The sequence below is a fragment of the Callorhinchus milii genome, unplaced genomic scaffold (assembly GCF_018977255.1).
Source record: "Callorhinchus milii isolate IMCB2004 unplaced genomic scaffold, IMCB_Cmil_1.0 Scaffold24, whole genome shotgun sequence".
Taxonomy (NCBI): Eukaryota; Metazoa; Chordata; class Chondrichthyes; order Chimaeriformes; family Callorhinchidae; genus Callorhinchus; species Callorhinchus milii.
In genome coordinates, this window is record NW_024704765.1 from 7750181 (window position 1) to 7769367 (window position 19187).

At 47.6% G+C, this 19187-nt stretch overlaps 1 protein-coding gene across 2 annotated transcripts; it reads left to right on the plus strand.

Annotated features, from left to right (window-relative positions):
* Nucleotides 1-249: 249 nt before the first annotated feature.
* pusl1 (pseudouridine synthase like 1) lies at nt 250-18822 on the plus strand. 2 transcript variants are annotated; one of them, XM_042343808.1, is made up of 8 exons: nt 250-336; nt 1582-1639; nt 4442-4629; nt 4850-4999; nt 8125-8301; nt 15162-15216; nt 17271-17433; nt 18378-18822. In XM_042343808.1, exons 1-8 carry the CDS (start codon nt 275-277, stop codon nt 18407-18409), a joined length of 885 nt encoding a protein of 294 aa, XP_042199742.1. In that variant the 5' UTR covers nt 250-274; the 3' UTR covers nt 18410-18822. The 2 variants fall into 2 exon arrangements, with proteins under 2 accessions (XP_042199742.1, XP_042199743.1); XM_042343809.1 differs by having other exon boundaries at nt 8128-8301.
* The last annotated feature ends 365 nt before the right edge of the window (nt 18823-19187 follow it).

Sequence of the window (19187 nt, forward strand, 5' to 3'; positions counted from 1 at the left end):
CTCCACCTGAAAGCGCCCTATCTCGGACAGTTGCGGAGCGTTCGGTCGGAAGCGCCTGACGACTGGATATTCCGCAGCGAGCCAAAGGAACCGGCGGGGAAGGTTGGTCGGTCCTCGAGTAATTACGTTCGGCGCGGAGGGGAAAAACCGCGGACCGCTTTCTTGGATTGTAATTTAGGTTTTTTTCCCCCCTCTCTGGACTCAGGCCGCCGGCTCGGTCTGCCGCCGCTCGGGGTCCTTCTCAGGCGGTGTCGCGGAGCCCGAGCCGGCGGACATGAAGCGCGCGCCCACCGTGCGTTACCTGATATTCTTCCAGTATCTGGGCACTAACTATAGGTAGGCGGGAGGAGACCCCCCACACCTCACACACCCCCCACACCACCCCCACACACCCCCACACCCCCCCCACACCCCCCCCACACCACCTCCACACCCCCCACACACCCCTCCCACACCACCTCCACACCCCCCACACACCCCCCCTCTTCCACACCCCCCCCACACCCCCTCTTCCACACCCCCCCACACCCCCTCCTCCACACACCCCCCACACCACCCCCCCCACTACCCCTCCACACACCCCCTCCTCCACCCCCCCCCACACCCCCCACACCACCTCCACACCCCCCACACACCCCTCCACACCCCTCCTCAACCCCCCCCATCCACCCCCCACCTTCCACCCTCCCATCCATTCCCCACCCCGTAGCTGTGGTTTCTCCCCATATTATTATTCTTATTAACAATGACTTATATATTGTCTACTCACAGACCCTTTTTTTCCAGCAGGAAATAACCCCCTCCCCCAAAACTGTGTGTCACACTCTCTCTCTCCTCTGAGGCCTAAAGGTTGTGGGTTCAAGCCCCCTCCCACCCCCCCCCTTCCCTACCCTCTACCCTCCCACCCTCTACCCTCTACCCCCCCCCCCACCCACCAACCTAACGCTCCAACGCGGCGCTTTGGGGGTAGGGCGAGGGGGGTGGGGGTTGTGTTGGGTGTGTGGCATTGTCGGAGGCGCAGTCCTTCGGATGAGACGTTAAACTTTGCCCACACACACACACACCCCCATCATTTGCGCCCCGTTCGGGTGGACGTTAAAAAGATCGCTCGGGGCTATTCAAAAAGAGAAGGGAGTTTCTCTCACTCTCTCCGTCGGTGTCCTGGCCAACAACCCCTCACCGTCCAACCCCGCCCCCCCCCCCCCAATAGAATTGGTCACCGACGCCATGGGTGGCTGTATGTGGGGTATTGCTGTGTGCAAAACTGGCCGCCGCTTTTCTCCCACAAAATACACAGTTTCTTTGGCGATGTGGTAAGACGCTGTGTCAGACACTGCCCGGAGCTCAAAGTACTAACTTTGGGGGGGCCTTGAACTCACAGCTTTTGATTGTGTTTTCTGGATTTTAATCAATAGGGTTTGAGTGAAAACTTCCCCTTCAAAAACTGTTGGAGCATTTGTGTTTAGATTTGATGCAAAGTATTTTATAGACGACGTGTTTCTGAGGGGAAGGTAAAGATGTTGAGGAGTATGAACCATATCAGATAGAATTGTGTTAAACGCTGCGTTTCACTCTTTACAGTGGGGTAATGCGAGTCCCTTCAGAACAGCCGATTCCTGGGGTTCAGAATTGCTTAGAGGTAAGTGATAAGCTTACCTGCACAATTTTATCTGACCAACAAATCTAATATAAGATTGTGTTCCTGACTTTCAAATCCCACAAAGGTTTTGTGCCTCCTTTACCAATGGAATCCTGATGTTCTGGACACAAAATGAGCAATTCACCTCATGGCTGTTTGTGGGACCTTGTGTGCCAGATTATAACAGGCTTCCGTACCATTAAAACCCATCTTAAGAACTTGTTTTTGGACCAAGCTTTGGTCACCTTTCTCGCCTCCACTTTCCTCAGCTCCCTCCACCGCTAGCTCAGGCTCCTAGTCGGCTCTGTAAGGCACTTTGAGACGTTTTCCTAACATGAAATACTCTGTATAAATGTTAAATGCTGTTGTAATTGCTTCACATCAGTTGGTTCACGTTTGTGGAAAAAGTTCCATGTGTGGTAACAACACAATGCTCATACCTCACAGATTCTCTGAGCAGAAAGACTATTTTAATAAAAGTTGCCTTTGTACATCAGCACAGAAGTACGTTCCTTGTCAATCGCAGCTGCTTTGCAAACAACCCCATGCTCCCTGCTACTGTCTAAGCTCTTCCCTCCAGACAGACCTGAGCCTGTCGTAGATTACCCTTGCCATTGCTTTCCTTAAATCTGATTCAATCCATATGCTCCAGGGATTTATTTTCATGCCTGGGGCTATTAAAAAATATATATATCTGCAGTGTATAATTATAAGTCTCTTCTGACAGACATGCTTACAGTTGAAAATGAGGAGGAATTCAGTATAAGATAGCGTGGGCAATTTTATCATGTTAAATAACTCAACTGGTTACGCAGATGATTACTGTCACGTCCTGAGGACTGTGCATTTTGTAGGCCAATTAATTTTGGGGGTATTGTTGGCGAGGACCTTATTACGTCACGAGTTCTTTTTTGGTCTATTTACCTGAACAGGCAGACGGGAGCTGGATTTTACATCCCAACCCAAGTTGATGCTGTAAGGGAGAAAATTGGCTGGGAATACAACAAAATAGCGCTGCTGGGAGACTGGCAATAAGTAGCCTCATTCATCGAAACGGAACAAGCACAAGATCTTGCCACTTCGAGGGGGTGAGAGTATTCGCTCGCTTATCATAATCAGCACTGAATAGGCCGTGTCATAATTAGCTGAAGGATCTCAGCTTCAGGGTTACATCATGGGATTTTTATTTGTTCTTTCATAAAAAGCTTCTCGAGGATCCATTCTGTTGGCTGTCACAGAGCGTGCAGACTTGAACACTCACTGAGCCTTCCCGCGTCCAATCCCTTTCAGTGCTGTCATATTGCATGATAGATCACAATCACGATGCAAACTTTGTGGTCCAACTGTACAGAGTGGCCTTTTATGTGGCTTATTAATTCCTCGCTACGCTGGGCTGAATGCAATTATGAAGACCACATGCTTCTCCTCAGGGAATGATTAAAGAGGAGAGTTCTGAGGGTTGGAAGAATTTATTTAGCTCATGCAGTGCGCTATTGAGGTATTTTATAAAGGGATCTGGCCCTCGGCATGTCGAGTAATAAAGTGTGTCCGGGCAACCGAAAGTTGGGATGATTGTTGACTTCGATGAGATTTTTTATAGGGGGTCGGCCTGGTATCTGACACATGCAGTTGTCACCGCGGTTACGTGTATCCTGAGAGCTGCACACGTGCATGGCACCTCCACGTGGAAATGTCCTTGAGTCTAGAATGAAGCGATGCACCCTCTTACCTAATTAGACGTAGGTTTGCATGAGCCCAAGCTTGGGTGACTCCAGTGTGTGCATTGGGGAACCAGCTAAAAGCATCTGGCTTGCCATTAAGAGCATTATTTGGCAAGCTTCTCGCTGCTTGTCCAGCTAGGACCATTACATATTTGCTGTTAGAATAAATAGGAACAGAGTGGGAATAATTCCTGCCCCCAAGTCAACACCTCCATGGCCTGCTGACAAACTGGACTGGGGTGTCATCAGCAATGCCTTGGAGGACTGCAGAGCTGCCTGGCTCAGGGACTGGATGAACAAGACCGCCACAGAGGGTTGGCTCGATTCTAACATTCTGTTGCTAAACAGGTTACATTAAAAACAGCTCAGCTGTAAGCACACCCGGCTTAACTCCTTGCTTTCCTTCCTCTTTCCTCCCCCCCCACCTTCATTAAAAATTACTTATTAAAAGACTGTACTAGGCTTTTCTTTGTGAACATTGTTCATTGCACCGCGGGAAATATCGTGTTTCTCCAGAAAGAGAACGTTTGTTTTTAATCTGTAATGAATCAGGAAAAAACAGTCACACGTTTTGACAAGTCTCTCAGATCAAGTTGGTGAATTATGAGTTTCCGCTTTAATGGTTTCACATCTAAATAATTTAACTCAAAAATATTTAACGCTCGGCAAGCGACCTCGTCCCACACAAAGGACCTCCGATATTGCCGCCCACCTGAAGCACTGTATTGCAGTGTCAGCCTAGAACGTGAGTTCAAAGTCCCAAACCTGGGTTTGAACCCACAACCTTCTCACTACGCTTTACATTATGTCCTGTGAAGCGCTTTGAGATTCTGTCCGACATTCAATATTAATGCATTTGATGTAGCGACATCTCTTCTCCCACCACCCCCTCCCCTGCCCAGAATGCTCTAATTAAAAATTACTTATTGAAAGATTGTACCCAGATTTTTGTTGTGAACATTGTTGATTTCACCAGGGAGGGGGGAGGAAATATCATGTTTCTCGCCGCATAAAAGTGCGTTGTCAAATTGCGTATCAAACGCATTATTATTATTATTTCCTTTCTGTTGCCATAACCCAGGAAGCAGTACAGAGGCTCAGGCCCACCAACGAGGCCAAGCTGTGGATCTCCAGCCGAACAGACAGTGGCGTACACGCCATGTGCAACAGCGCTCACCTGGACATCCAGCGGAAAGAGGGAATGTTGCCCTTTTCAGAGGAGGTCCTCGTTGGAGCCCTGAATTTCCATCTGAAAGGACAGCCGATTAGGTGAGCAGATCAGTGGCTGACGAGGGCATGGCAGCCCTTTTTTTGGTCAGCGAGGTATCTGACACCATGTTTAAGAGTATCGAAACAAAACTACAGTAGGCTTTTCTATTTTAATGTGAAGAACCGTGAGCTAAGACTAATGCACTTCCCAGGCTGCTCTGTAAGGCGACTCGCTTCTTTAAGCTAACGGAGACCTTTTTCCCCGCTTGTATTTTGCCAGCGTTCTAGGGGTACGTCGAGTGGCTGAGAACTTCCACGCCCGTTACAGGGCTCTATCGCGCACCTACGTGTATCGGCTAGTGACCGGCTGCCTTCGCCGCTCCCAGCTCCCAGTCTTTGAACAGAATCTCTGCTGGCCTCTGGCTACCAAGTGAGTTTAAGTCCAAATAATAATAATAACAATAAGCATCCTTGCATTTGATTAGCGCCTTATCACGTCTTCGAGAGGTCTCAAAGCGCTTTACAGAACATACTGTAAAGTGAGTTGACTGTAATATTTTGTGGGTGGCAGCCAATCGAACACAGCAGCGTCCCCACAAACAGTCGTGGATTGAGTGACCAATTTATTTATTATTATTAATATTTTTTGAAGGAATTATTAGCCCTGGAAAAGCGATCTGCCAATCGATTAACAACCAGTTTGCTACGTACTGCTAGGTAAACGGAGGCACGTGGAAACTTGCCCACATAGTGTGAGGGTCTAAATTGCGGTATTTCTTACTCGCGTGTATTGTCTTCAAGAGCATGGGACGTTCTGGAGCAATTTCTAAAAGGTTGCCTGACCTTGTCCGTGGGCACTTCTGCTGTCTTAGGAATTCTGAAATACACATTTTCTTATTGTGAAATCAGTTAAGAAACTATACAAATTAGACTCTTGGTGCAACGATTAAAGTTGAACCTGCTCTTTGCAGGTCTGCAAGCGTATCTTGTTTGGCTACACCTACAAAACACGCAGTCGTTGCAGTTTACAGTGAATCCTGTGAAGCGCTTTGAGACATGACGTGGCATGAAAAGTGTTCTATCAAAATGTAAGGATTATTATTACTTAAGGCAAGTTAATTTTTCGCTCCCTCACCCACTCGCTCGCTCGCTCACTCACTCACTCACACACCCATCACACACACACACGCTCTGTTTATTTTCTGACCCCATTCTGGAGACAATTGTTTTTTCAGTGAATGAACAAAAAGCGAGCAAATGTTTCACAACCGATCTTGGCCCAATTCTGCCTTTGGACAGATGTGCTTTATTGTCAGAAATATTGGAGGAAGTGAAGTACTGTATAAAATATTCCTTAAAAATCCTACATTTTATGGGAAATAATGAGGGTCTATGCATTTTTTTAAAAGAAAAAAACTTGCAAATATTATTTGTTTGGATTTCAATATGTTGGTGCACTCACTGCCTGATGTTTGCATTCTTTTAACTATGCAAATGTTAAACCATGCAGTGAATTTAATCTTATTAACACACCGTGTGGTGCATTACAAATCATCTATATAAATAGTGCGTCTGAGAACGTCTCTCTGAGTTTGCACCACGGTTTGCCCAATCGGAATGTTTTGCACATGGGTTATTAGCACATATCGCAAATTGACGCCCGTATAATCTTATTGCACCGTCAATGTTTCAATTCTTTTTCTTGAAATGCTTTTGGTTTTTGCTGCCCATTGATTCCCTCAGTGAGTAGAATGCATTTGCATATTGGATTTGGAAACAGGATTTTAAAAATGCATCATAGATTTTGCTTGTGGTCAGCTTTATCCCCCTCCTCCTATTTCCCCCTCGCCCCCCCGCCCCTCGCCTCCACACTCTCAGCTTTCCATCATTGTTGCTCCTTTTTTTTCCCGGTATTGAAATGGTAGAGCCCAGCGGAATATTTTATTATTTAAATGCTGGTCCGTGTTGGGTACCTTTCAGCATTAAGCTCGGCTGTTTGCTCGCTGCTGCCAGGAATCCTGTTCCATCCGCCCACATAAAGCACTGGCTCATATTTTATTCATGTGTTGCTTTTAGTGCATTTTATGGGTAAATTATGAAGAGAAGCTGCTTTTAAGGTTGTGTGTGTGTGTGTTTGTGCGTGTGAAAGAGAGAGAGAGAGAGAGAGAGGGTTACCATGGTGTCTTCTGGTGTTGGCCTGGCTCAGACACAAGCGTTTTTGCTTCCAGGTCAGAAGGTGGTGGGTTGTGAACTTTGAGCGAATGGTCTAACCAGACATGCTAACACAGTGCTGGGGGGAGCTGTATTGTCAGAGGCACTGTCCTTCGGGTGAGACGTTAAACTTAGTTACCTGTCTGCGCCCTATTCAGATGGACTTTTAAAGATCCTGCGGCGCTGTTCGAAAAGAGGTCAGCATCCTGTGGAGATGGTTTGATGCCAGGTGGCTTGTAAGAGCCGGGTTGGATTCTCCTGTCTCGTCTCTACAGGGAGTCCCCCAGCACCATTTATCGTCTCTTCCCACTACCACCCCCCCCCCAGAAACGGAACTGAGACCAGGCACACAACTGAGTGCCCCTCACCCCTGGAGTCTTTCCATCCCCTCCGTAGCCAAGAAGCTCGTCTCTGTTTATGATTTCAGCTGTTTGATATGCACGGGGCTATCACTGACCACCCAGCCTTGGCTTCTCTCGCTGGATGATGATGGGTTTGCGTCCTTAATGCGAATCCAATTCTGACACTTCGGTTTTGTTGTAAGAACTGTGTCCTGTGCTCGACGAGGTTGCATTTTTTTTCCTCACACGGGTACCTGTGCCGTCAAAACACCCGACAGTAATTGCTGTTAAACAACGACGACAATAAATTACATTTGTAAAGCGCCTTTCATGTCGGGAGGACGTCCCGAGGCTCCGTCAAGTGTAGTGACTGATTTTTGCAGGGAAACGATCCCTGATAATCCTTGATACCAGGGTGGCATTGAGCCCAGAATATTGAACCCCTGCTGTCGAGTAGTGCTGGTCAAGAGACCAGGAAAACTCCTCCTTATCTTCTTCAATCGTGTCACGAGATCCTCAACATCCACCTGAAGAACCAGCAGATGGTCCCCTCATTTTAACGTCTTATCCAAAGCACGACGCCTCTGACATCAATTATTCTAATGCTCTGCAAACACTTACTGTTCCTGTCTCAGCCGTCTGTCTGTCTGACTGTGTCTGTCTGTTTCTTTTTCTCAGTCCTCGTCTGTCTGTGTGTCTCTCTCTCTCTTTCCTACTGTAATACACAAACAGCCGTCCGTACCTTTAACAAAACATTAACCATAATAATTTCCACTGGGAGTCGGGCACTGAAAAATATTTATATCACAACAATCAGTAGAGTTTGTATTGCCCTGTGCAATTACGATTACAAATGAGGTGAACGATTCTGTTCTGGGCAGAACTGGTTCGGCTTCGTGCAGACGTTTAGCTCAGCTTAGGGCCTGAAAAACCCGGAAAAAAAATCAGCGGCGAGAGCGCTAGCGACTGAGCCGGGCTGACGCTCTGTGCTTGTGTTTCTAAGCAGAGCGTTAAACGTTGGCGCCATGGAGGAGGCTGCACAGGTGCTGCTGGGGACCCACGACTTCAGCACCTTCCGCTCTTTAAACGACGAGACCCACTTCAGGTCGCCGGTGAAAACGTTGTTACGGGCAGACGTCACTCCAGGCGTCAGCATGTCCGCGCAGCACGACTTTCACAGGTAGGGAAGCTGCAGCCTCCGGAAATAACTAACTGGTGTTTTTGGTCTCTTCTTGCCTCTCTTTCGCTCTGTGCGCTGCCTAGGCTTGGCTGGCACGCCAAGTGCAGTAGTGGAGGTTGTGAGTGTGTGAGGTGTGAGTGTGTGGGGGTTGGAGGAGTGAACACTTGTGTTGTCGTTCGTGATTAGATGTTAAACCGCGATTCCGCCTGCCTGTTCAAATGGACGTTAATTGACCTTTTGGAAAGAGGTGAGGGGGAGCGGGGTGGGGGGCACGGAGGCGGAAAGGACGTTTCTCCCTGCTACCCCGGCTAACGATCCTGCAGATTAACTTATCATTCATGTCACGGCAGTTTGCGGGACCTTGCTGCGCGCAAAAAAGCAATTGCTGAGCTCGATTACAAAAAAAAACTGGTCAGTTGGAAGCTGTGAAGCTCTTTGAAACGTTTTGACATCGGGCGCCATGAAACCAGAAAAAACTTCTTCCTTTCCCCGTGCGTCGTTTTTCAGCAGCCTCCACTCAACAACGCTCAATTCACGGCGGCAATATTTTACCTTCGCAATGAGTGGAGGCGGCGAGATGTGAAATGGTGGTTGCGGTACCTGTAACTCACTGTAAAAGCCTTGCTTCATCCTTTCGGGTGCTGGTTGGTCTCTAACAGTAGATCAAGTGGAGCTGGCACCTCCTTTCTGTTCCACGTAGGAGACCCATTTTTCACTTCCAATGTTGTTGTGGTTTTCTGTGCTCTTCAGACACTTTAGGACCGAGCCGCTATGTGAAAAAGAGAAGGGAGTTTCTTTCTCCCGAAGTCCTTGCCAACAATTTCCCCAACAAGTTAAAATCGGTCAGTCACTTTGTGGCTGGTTATGGGACTTTCTGTGCGTAAATTAGCTGCCATGTTGTCCTAAAAAAATACACAGTCACTACAATTTACATTGAATCATGTACCGCGCTTTGAGATGTTTCTACGAAGTGATAAGGCGCTGTGTCAAACGTAATTAACTTCAGAAGAGCATGCACCAGGGTAACATTGGATTGAGGGGACTTTCATTGCATTTTGCTAGACTGGATTGGATCCCGGGTGCCAAAGGTTAGGGTTCGAGTCAAGGGCCACCCGTATCCTCCTCTTCCTCCCCCTGGCGGTGGTGGTTTCAAAAAAGATCTGGGTGCGGAGAGGAAGGTTCCAGCGCAACTCAAATCCCAGCTGTGTAGTCGCAGCTCGCTGGCCAGATGTTTCACATCATATTGAGTGTGGAGTCAGGGCAGCAAAACAAGTGTGAGCAGCTCGGTCCAGATGTCACTAACTGCAAACTCCCAGGGCTGAGCTGAGCTGCCCTCAATGCAGCACTAATTCTCACCAATTCGCTACGTCTTTGTTGAGAGGGTAAAGGGATATGGCGGCGCTGTGGAAACGTCAGCATTGGGTAAGGCCCATTGTGCACTCTTCTGGTTCATTCCCGATTCTCAGGAAATTCTCTTGCGAATCACGTCAACAGAACAATAATCTTGCGGTCACCGCTCTCTACACCTCTTTTTACAACAATTTTCCCCCAGGAGAGCGTCTCAAAGCGCATTGCGGACACTAGTGGTGACAAAAAGCACAAAAAAAGGTGACAAAAAGCACAGCCGAAGCGTTAGATTTTTAGAAGGATTTTGAAAGTGGAGAGGGAGGAAGGGAGGCAGAAAGTTCCGGGCGGGAAGGGGGGAGAATTGACTAGAAGCTCACCAACCATAGTCAAGCCAGAGGACATGAAGCTGGCCAGAGTTGGCAGAGTGGAAAGAATGGGCAGGTCAACCTTAAGAGAGACAACTCCATTCGTAAAATGGCTGGCAGTTCTATATCTTCATGTTCCTCTGATCTTAATGCCCTGTGGAGTTCTGTGGTGCATTATGAATGGTCCAAAAGAGATATCACCAGAGCCCAAAGCCAATTTCTAAAACATACACCTACACTTTCAGCTCCTTCGAAACAGCCCGGGGCGAACTGTCTCTTTTACGTGCCCAAGAAGCTCCGTGACATTTGCATCACCGAATCAGCTCCACGTTTTTCCGACCAAACAGCCGAGCCATTCCAAACCGACTTGACTGCTCGCTGACTGTGCTGTCCACCTACGTAATGCGAGTTGCGTGGCTGTGCGTGTGTGTATAACCGGATCAAGCTGCACGTTATCAGTGTTGGATGTAATTCTGAACCGTGCTCCATTAACAAGTTCTGCCTGTCAGATGCCATCTGTCTAAGTGCTCAGCCCAGTGTTTACCGGTGTCCTGACCAACAGACCAAATAAATTTTACATTCAACTCTCTTGCGATTAAGGGCCTTCGTGCGCCCAAATAGGCTATCAGTTCACCTTCACCGTACGCGTTAGTAATTGCTGCGAAGGGCTGGGAGATGTTTTGACGTACAGTGCCATAAAAGTGCTTTCTTTTTTTTTCCCTTTTCACTGTATCTTAATTTTCTCCTTCAAAGCTGAACGCAGAGACGGACAGACCCCACCGATAGACTCCTTGGCTTTGCCTGTCTTTGGGCATAAAGGCTGATTCTGACACACTGTTCAGTCAAGAGCCATTACCTCTTTACATTTCTGCCTGTTTCCTGGCGACAGTGAGCGTTGATGGGAGCAGCTTGTCTGGAGTGCCATTTTTTAATGTCTTTTTTTTTTCCGGGGTGTTTCATCTCGACACCTCACCTCATCGCCAGCCAGACGAAAAAGGTCAGGCACAGCGAGCGGGGGAATTAAGAACGCCACGCCAGAATTTATTTTCCTGCACGTTCCGTCAAAAACAATAAGTAAATTGCGGGGAGCGTGGGAGTGATTTAACTCGCTAAATCAAGTTATCTGCCACGGAATTCCATTAAGCAAACCATTTAACTTAAGACTTTTGTCAGCTGGAAAGGCAAGGTTATCACTCGCTCAAGCGGTGATTTTCATTTGCACAAAATGTTTCGCTCGGGCAGGGCCCGCTTATTGATTCAGCATTTCTTTAATGCGTAATCTCAATAAATCAGCAATTTTTTTTTTGTCCAGAGCCTGTGTGATTTATGTAAGTGTTTCTCCTATCTCCCCCCCACCACCTCCCCCCACTTCTCCATTCTCTTGATTTAAACGTGGCTTGTATTTGTATTAAGCGCCACACCCACCCCCCACCGGAAAATCTCACCGGCTCCCGAGGGAGTGGAGTCTGTAGCTCAGTGGTTAGAGCAATCGCCTCGCAAACGAGAAGACCTGGGTTTGATTCCCCGGCAGGCCAAAACGTCGGGCAAGTTTCCTTTCTCCAGGCACCTCTGTTTACCGAGCAGTAAGTAGCAACCTCGATTGGCGTATCGGTTTTCCGGGGGTAATAACCCCTCCATAAAAAATAGTAATAATAATAACTTGGTCACTCAATCCACGACTGTTTGTGGGGGCTCTGCTGTGAGCAATTGGCTGCCCCATTTCGCCCACAAAATATACAATCAATTCACTTTACTGTATATCGCGTGAAGCGCTTTGAGACGTCTCGAAGACGTGATAAGGCGGTGTATCAAACGCAAGGAATCTTAAGTGAGGATCACCAGCGAAACGGTGGATGAGAAGGTTCCAAACTCTTGTGAAATTTTCCCCGTGACCTCAAAAGGTAATCATGCAGGATGCTAATCTAATATCCCAATCTATATTATTGACTGACTGACTGACTGGCTGCATAAAACAGACCCCAGTCCCATCGGGAATTGGAGGCAGTGTATTCCATAAAATGTGATCATCCGTTTTTCTTTGCTCGTCATTAAAGTCTCCAGTCCAGTCCTTTTTTTTTCCCCTTTCTTTCTCATCTCTCTCTCTTACTCTTCCACCAAATTGTGCCTGTGAAATCCTAGTCCGGATATGTTTTTCTCTTACTTAAATAATAATATAATAATAATTAAATATCGCTTTATTACAGTGTCTAGAATGTCAAAACGTCTCCAAGGGGTTTCACAGTAATTACTGTTGGACGTAGCGACTGTGTATTTTGTAGGCAAATGCAGTGGCTAGTTTGCGCACAGCAATGTCCCGCACACAGCCATGGTTAGCCAGATGCCTGATATTCACCTGTAGGATTGTTGGCCAGGATTCTTGGAGGAATTTGCTGTATATTTTGTGGGCAAATGATGCCTTTTTCCCACAGCTCCCCACTGTCGGGCATATGAAGGCTGGTTGAAGTCCTGGCTATCAGTACTGGTGGGTGAGATGGAAGGAACGTGCAGCAGGTCTGAGTATACCTAGTGGAGAGTGGGCGGGGGGCTGAGCAGGAGAGTGAGGCTTGGGAAGATCGCGGAGGTGCGGAGTATGCGGGGAAATTTAAGGATCTGCAGTACAGAATAAAAAATATGAAGGAAAATATTGCACCCACCCTTCCTAGCTATGTATTACAGTAAACCTCACATAGGTCGTATCAGTTGGGCCCGTACATTTAATATGACTTCGGCAATGTATCATTTACTTCAAACTTGAATAGAATATAAACTGTTGAACGGGACTTGGTCAGATGTATGACTTAGGTTTATACAGATCAGACTTTTCCGAGTTTTACCGCTTAACTAAAGGATGCGCTTAATAATGATTTCAAGGGTTCAGGTGACTCAAGCTGCTCAATTATCTCGCTCTGCTGGTAGCTGAAACACTTACGTGCCTGGCATTTAACAGCTCCATTTTCCTCTTCCGCGGCTCTGATTGATACCAAAAAAAAAAAATTGCATGCTTTCTACGTTAATGCGCTTTAAAAGCTGAGGAGCGTTAAACTGGAGGGTTAATCGCTCGATGTTCTGTCTCAAAACAGGAGGCAGCCAGTTCTGATTCCAGCTTCGTCATGAAAGGAGGTCAACACATGAATATTTTATCGGCTTCGCTTGTGTGGGACTGTCATTCAGAGCCCTTTCCTAATCTGAAACGCTTTTATTGTACTGAGGCCGTGGTTCGCTTTGAAGAAAAAAAAACAAAACGTGGTATGAAAATGAATCATTTTTTTGGGTTCCTCGCAAGGTTTCTTAGTAATAATCAGAATCCTTGACGACGCGACTTCGAAACGACTTAAAGCGCTTTGCAGGGTCTCCTGTAAAGCATAGTGACTGTGTATTTGCAGACGGTGTGGCAGGCCATTTGCGGGCAGCAGTGTTTTATCTGGGGGCGTGGGGGGGGGGAATTGTCGGGCAGGACACCGGGAGAAAGTCCCTTCTCTTTTCGAACGGCTGAACAGGCAGACAGAGCCGTGCGGTTTAATGTCTCATCTGAGAGTAGCCGCCTCCGACTGTGCGGTGGTCTCCCCTTCATAAGAAATGTTCAGTTATCGGCCTTCCAACACTAGCACGGGCTGAAGAAACGTGCAATCGTTGCATTTTTAAAACCGTGAAGTGTATTCAATGGTTTCGGAGTAAAATAAAGTTTAGCGGGGAGTGGGGGTCAATGGAAAGAGGGGTCAACCGCTGGTGAAACAGTGACACAGCCGCAAGAGCCTCCACCCCCTCTTAATCCCCTCTACTCCCTTCTCCCTCGTGAATGCATTACGTTTCCTAATGCTTTCTGCTTCCACCGCAGATTCCGGCTGTTATCGGTTTATCCGTCGGAGGAAGCTTTCAAGTGTTTTAATTTGACCAGCTGTCAAAGAAGGCAGCATGTGCAGTTTAACACATCGATAACTGAGCAGTGATTTCTGCATCTGCCATGTCTCTCTCTCTTTCTCTCTCTCTCTCTCTCCACAAGCCAGGAACTATCTCATTTTCACAGCCGCCTTTCACCCACGAAACATTCATTCACTTTACAGTATGTCCTGTGACATGCTTTTTGAGACGTCTCGAAGACGTGATGAGCACCATATCAAATGCAAGGATTATTATTATTAAAGGTTTATAGGAGTGAGAGTTTACCACCCAGATTGAGCATACAAACGTCTGAGAAGATGCACATGCCAGCGGAAGCCAGCGCTGAAGCCTCGTAGCAGAGCTTATATTTGGAATAAATTAGCTGCGTTTTAGGTCCTCAGTGAGCTGTTTGCTTCCTCTGCAGGACTCTCTTGTGAACCCAGTAGGAATAATTCAATAGATCGCTCGTGAATAAATGAATGCAGCGTCTTAACCTGGCAGTGTGCCTCTCGCACAGCCTTCAGTCCACCGCCCCCCTCCCATTTTACACGGCTGCCGTGCACACACACACTTGCGGACATCAGGCTGTTTGTATCGCAGTCTGAACGGGGTTGGGGGGTTAGGAAACGTCCTCAGCATTTTCACCCCATTTGTTTTTCTAAGCCGTGTTTCAAAGCTTGTTCAAACAGGGTTTGGTGTGCTGCAGTTACCGCCTCTGCCTCCGGTGTTTATCACAGGTTTCTGACTCTGTAACTCTCAACGTTTGTGGGTTGGGTTCCTTTGGTAATGTCAAGTTGAGGTCTGAAATTCAGGTTGGATTTACAGCCCATAGACTAAGGTGATTCAGCCAATCATTGCTCTGGATAATTAAATGCAAACCTTTTGTGAATTTTGAACATGGTTAACCAAATGAGCTATTAATATACCCAACCCGCATTTTAGACCACTCTCCTCTGGGTTTGTGGTGATATTCCTTGCATTTGATACAGCATCTTTCGTGGCGAGAGGACATCTCATAGCGCTTCACAGGAATTACTGTCGAGCGCAGTGATTGCGTGTGTATTTGTAAGCAAAACCGGCCAATTTGCACACAGTCACGCCCCGTAAACAGCTTGACTGATTATGCTAATAATGTAAGGCCTCCCTAAGCTGTTGCCGTCATTTTTGAAAGGTGGAGTTGTTCGAAATAGTAATCTCGCAAACGTTGTAATGTAGAAAACCTTGGCTAAGCTAAGCCCACTGACTGATTATTTCTTACCTTGGCTCTAGGCACCTGGAGTTCTGGGAAATAACCTTTCGGAGCAGATCGTTCCTCTATAAACAGGTACTTATTGCCCGACTGTGAATAGCAAAGAGATTTACGTGTTTAAGAGACATAGTTAGATGTTCCGAGGCGCTACCCTGTGTGGACCGAAAGTGCTATATAAATGCAAGTTGTTGCTGTTCTAGGTGCCAGCACGGCTCAGTTGTTGGAGCTGCCGTCCTTCAGATGAGACGTTAATCCGAGGTCTCGTCTCGTCTGTGGCCATTGAAGCATTTGATATGCTTTTCAAATCGGGAGGACATTTCAAAGTGCTTCTCAGGCTTTACTGCAAGGTGCAGTAACCGTGTATTTATGTAGGTGACAGCAGCAGCCAACTTGCGCACAAATGACTCATTTAATGTAGGCGTGTTTATTGGCCAGGAAACTCCCTCGTCTGTTCTGCACGAACAGAGAAGGGAGTTTTAATATCCACCTGAACAGGCACAGACATGAGCTGATTACAGTGGTGACAACACCTTTTCATTTTACCACTTGCAATGACCAGATGCTTCAACTTCTGTCTGACCAGTGAGAAACCTCCTGTTTTGCTGTGAGGGCAATGTGGTCCATGTATTCACCTCGCAACCCATTTGTGACAGTCGCCAGCAGTGACGTGGTGAGGGCACATCCGCAGATAGACCCAGATCCAGTATTACCTGACAGTCACTTCACACCGTGATTGATGTTTGCTGTAATCTTTGGTGGTGTGCCAGGTGCCAGAGCCAGCAAACCTCCTGGCACTTAAGAGGCGTAGGGCTGAGAGGAGAAAGCTTGCAGAGACCTCTAGTGATTCAATGAGAAACACAGCTTGATTAAAAGGCCGGGATCACAGATGTCCAGCTTCGCAAATGGTTCAGTCATAAAATATTACGTCTTTGAATCTATTTGATGTTTTTCTCAGGAAAAATAATCACCGAGTCACCCTATAATGTTGACACCTTCTCTCCCAAACCCCCTCTGCCCCAATTCCTCCCCCTTGTCTTTTCTAAACCAACCTCTTTGTCTGCAATTTTCAGCTACCTCACTCCCTCCCTCCCTCCCTGCCCTAAGCTCCCACCCTGCTCGAGCTTCCTTCTGCCCATCTCTGAAAGTCGCTCCGAAACGTTCTCCCACGTGGTCAGATGCTGCATAAATACACGGTGCTGATCCCATGACATTATTGGGAAATAGAAGGGAATTAGTTTCCCCCAGGTTCCTGGTAAAATTGGTTATTCACATCATGGCTGTTTGTGCTCTTGTAAAGGTTTCTTTCTCTCTCCTCTTTCTTTCCCACTGTCTCTCTCTCGCTTTCATTCCATTATGTGAATGAGCCAGCGAAAGGGTTAAGGTGCAACTCGCTACCAACCTAACCACGTGTTGTGGAATTAATGTGCTTTACACTGACACTGGGTGGGCACGCAGCCAAGTACTCAGTTTACCAGCGCCACAATCTCTCGTTTACTTACACAAAGTGCAGAAACTACTGATCGCCCCCAGCCGACACGTGGTTCCTTTCAATAATGAGGCTGCCGTGCTCTGGCTCCTCAACCACTGCAGCATCATAGTAGTGTGACTGGATTTCCTGTGCCCTGGACTGCTTACGTTTGCTGTTCTTCCAGCCTGCGACCCAGTGCGTGTGGCCATAAAGGAGGACAGAGCTTTCCTTGTTGTTGCCCCCCAAGGCTCTTCTGCTGGGGCAACCAACACGACGACAACAACAACTTGCATTTATACAGCGCCCTTCACGCGAGGTAGCGTCCCAGAGCGATGGGTGGGGGGAGGGGAGTCTGACTACGAGTCAGGGGAGAGGAAGAGACAAAAGTCTCTTTTTTACCCAGAGGGTTGTTGTTATGGTCTGGAATGCACTGCCTGAAAGGGCGGTGGAAGCAGATTTAAATAGTTGCTTTCAAAAGGAAATTGGGTAGGTACGTAATAAGGAAACAGGTTGCAGGGCTATGGGATAAGAGCGTACGGGGGTTAAGTGGGACTTGTTGGTAGCTCTTTCAAACAGCTGGCACAGGCACGATGGGCCGAATGGCCTCCTTCTGTACTGTAAGGTTCTATGGCTATGTGTTTCCTCTTCAAACCTGTGACAGGTGCGGAGGTTGACGGGGGCTCTGGTCATGGTTGGCCAGGGCAGGCTGACCCCCCGACACATAAAAGAGCTGCTGGACATGCGGGATTCGCGCGCCTTTCCCTCGGATTCGTTGGCTCCGCCGGACGGCCTGTTCCTGAAGGAAGTGGAGTACGATGAGAAGGGTAAGGAACCCAGCGGCTGGGAAGGTGTCTCCTCTCCTCCTATTCAGTTTCTGATTATCCTGGCTGAACCCACTGAAGGAACAGAGGGAGAATGGGCTGAGGGAGGGAGAGGGAGGGAGGAAAGGGGAGAGGGAAGGAGGGGAGAAGGAGGGAGGGGCGGAGAGGGAGGGAGATAATACAAGCACCAACATGTGTAATGATTCTCAATCCACAGCATCACTGTACTAAGTAACGCCTTTATTCTCAGCTTCCAACAATCCACCACTCCCATCATAAACCCAAATCCCCCACTTACCTTCCCAGAAGGGTTTATACTTCCTGCTGTTATCTCATTGGTTTTCTATTGCCTAATTGCCCATTTGCTTTTAATAATCAGAATAATCCTTGCATTTGACACAGCGCCTTATCACGTCTTCGAGACGTGATATGCTCTTCACTGCAAAGTGTAGTTTTAAAGTTTTTTTAAAAATATATACTTTTAAAGGGATATCTGACCTTATGGACTGTTCGGGCCTGTTTCCGTGCCTTATCGTTACGCTACAAATCCTCCCAGCGCTTGTGATGGAAGGCGCGTGTTGATTTTTGCACAAGAGTAGCTCAGAATCCGAGCCCCGTAACCAAGCGCAACTTTACACTGTGCCTTCGGCTCAGAAGCCGCATAATTGAGCTGCAGATTAGACGAGAGAACCAGCACTGTTGATGGGCCAAGCATATTTGTCCTGCGTGTTAAGAGCACTCAAAGCTGGCACGGGTTGTGGTTGCGGTGATGCTTAAGCTCTGGCCAGATATTGCAGCTGTGCATCTGGAACGAAAGTCAAGCCCTGTGTGTTTCTTTTTTGGGTCCAAATTTTCAAAGTGACTTGAATTTGGGTATTAATTGCCTTGATAACTGTGAAGTAAACAGTTCCTTATGTGTGTGTGTGTGTATGTGTTTCGTTCGGCAGATTTTGAGGTGGACGAACACGTCGTTGAGTGAAGGGCACAGTCTCGGGAAGAGAGGGGCACAGACCTCAGCGGGCGTCAATCAACTCCCACAGCGAGTGCACAGCCACCAACACCGATGATTAACAGCGGGATGGGATGGCTGGTTCACGCCAGGGGAACCGGCTGCAAGTTTTAAACCGCAATTGAAATGGTCGGACGTTCGAAGACGCGGAATCTTAAAGAGTTTCCCGGGAAAGAGCGCGGGGACTTGGGACGAGCGCGGGTCAGGCTCTGCTGGCTGAATGAGTATCATTTTAAGGTGAATGGTTCCATCGGCCTTTCATCCGTCCTACGCTGTAATTGCTGATTGTTACCAGTTTCAGTCATCGACTGACCCACGAATAAAAGACATTAACTCTTGGGAGATTGTGCCAATAAATGCAGCCTTTTTCGCCCACAAAATATACAGTCAAGTCGCGTTACAGTATATTGTGAAGCACTTTGAGATGTCTCGATGACGTGATAAGGCAGCTATATAAACCATCGAGTGCAAAGAGCTATAGCCGCATTGGGGTTTGGTTCTTACCGCAGAGAGCAGAGTGGAGCAGAGAAGAGGCAATTGCTTACCTACCAGATCAAGATTTAGAAAAAAAAACTACCGTGTGTGTGGGTGGGGGGGTGGGTGGTGGATCCTGGAGGAGAGATACATAGTCCTGCACAGCGACTGCAAAACTGCTCTCCATCCAACCAGCACAATGACTTCAGATGAAACTGTAACCTCAAATAACGAACTTACACGTTCTCCATCCACTCCCGCCCCCTCAGTGGTG

Coding starts and splice junctions, on each gene's coding strand:
- pusl1 (XM_042343808.1), top strand. CDS start 275: ATGAAGCGCGCGCCCACCGTGCGTTACCTGATATTCTTCCAGTATCTG. Junction 5,000..8,124: donor TGCTGGCCTCTGGCTACCAA/GTGAGTTTAAGT, acceptor TGTGTTTCTAAG/CAGAGCGTTAAACGTTGGCG. Junction 15,217..17,270: donor GATCGTTCCTCTATAAACAG/GTACTTATTGCC, acceptor AACCTGTGACAG/GTGCGGAGGTTGACGGGGGC.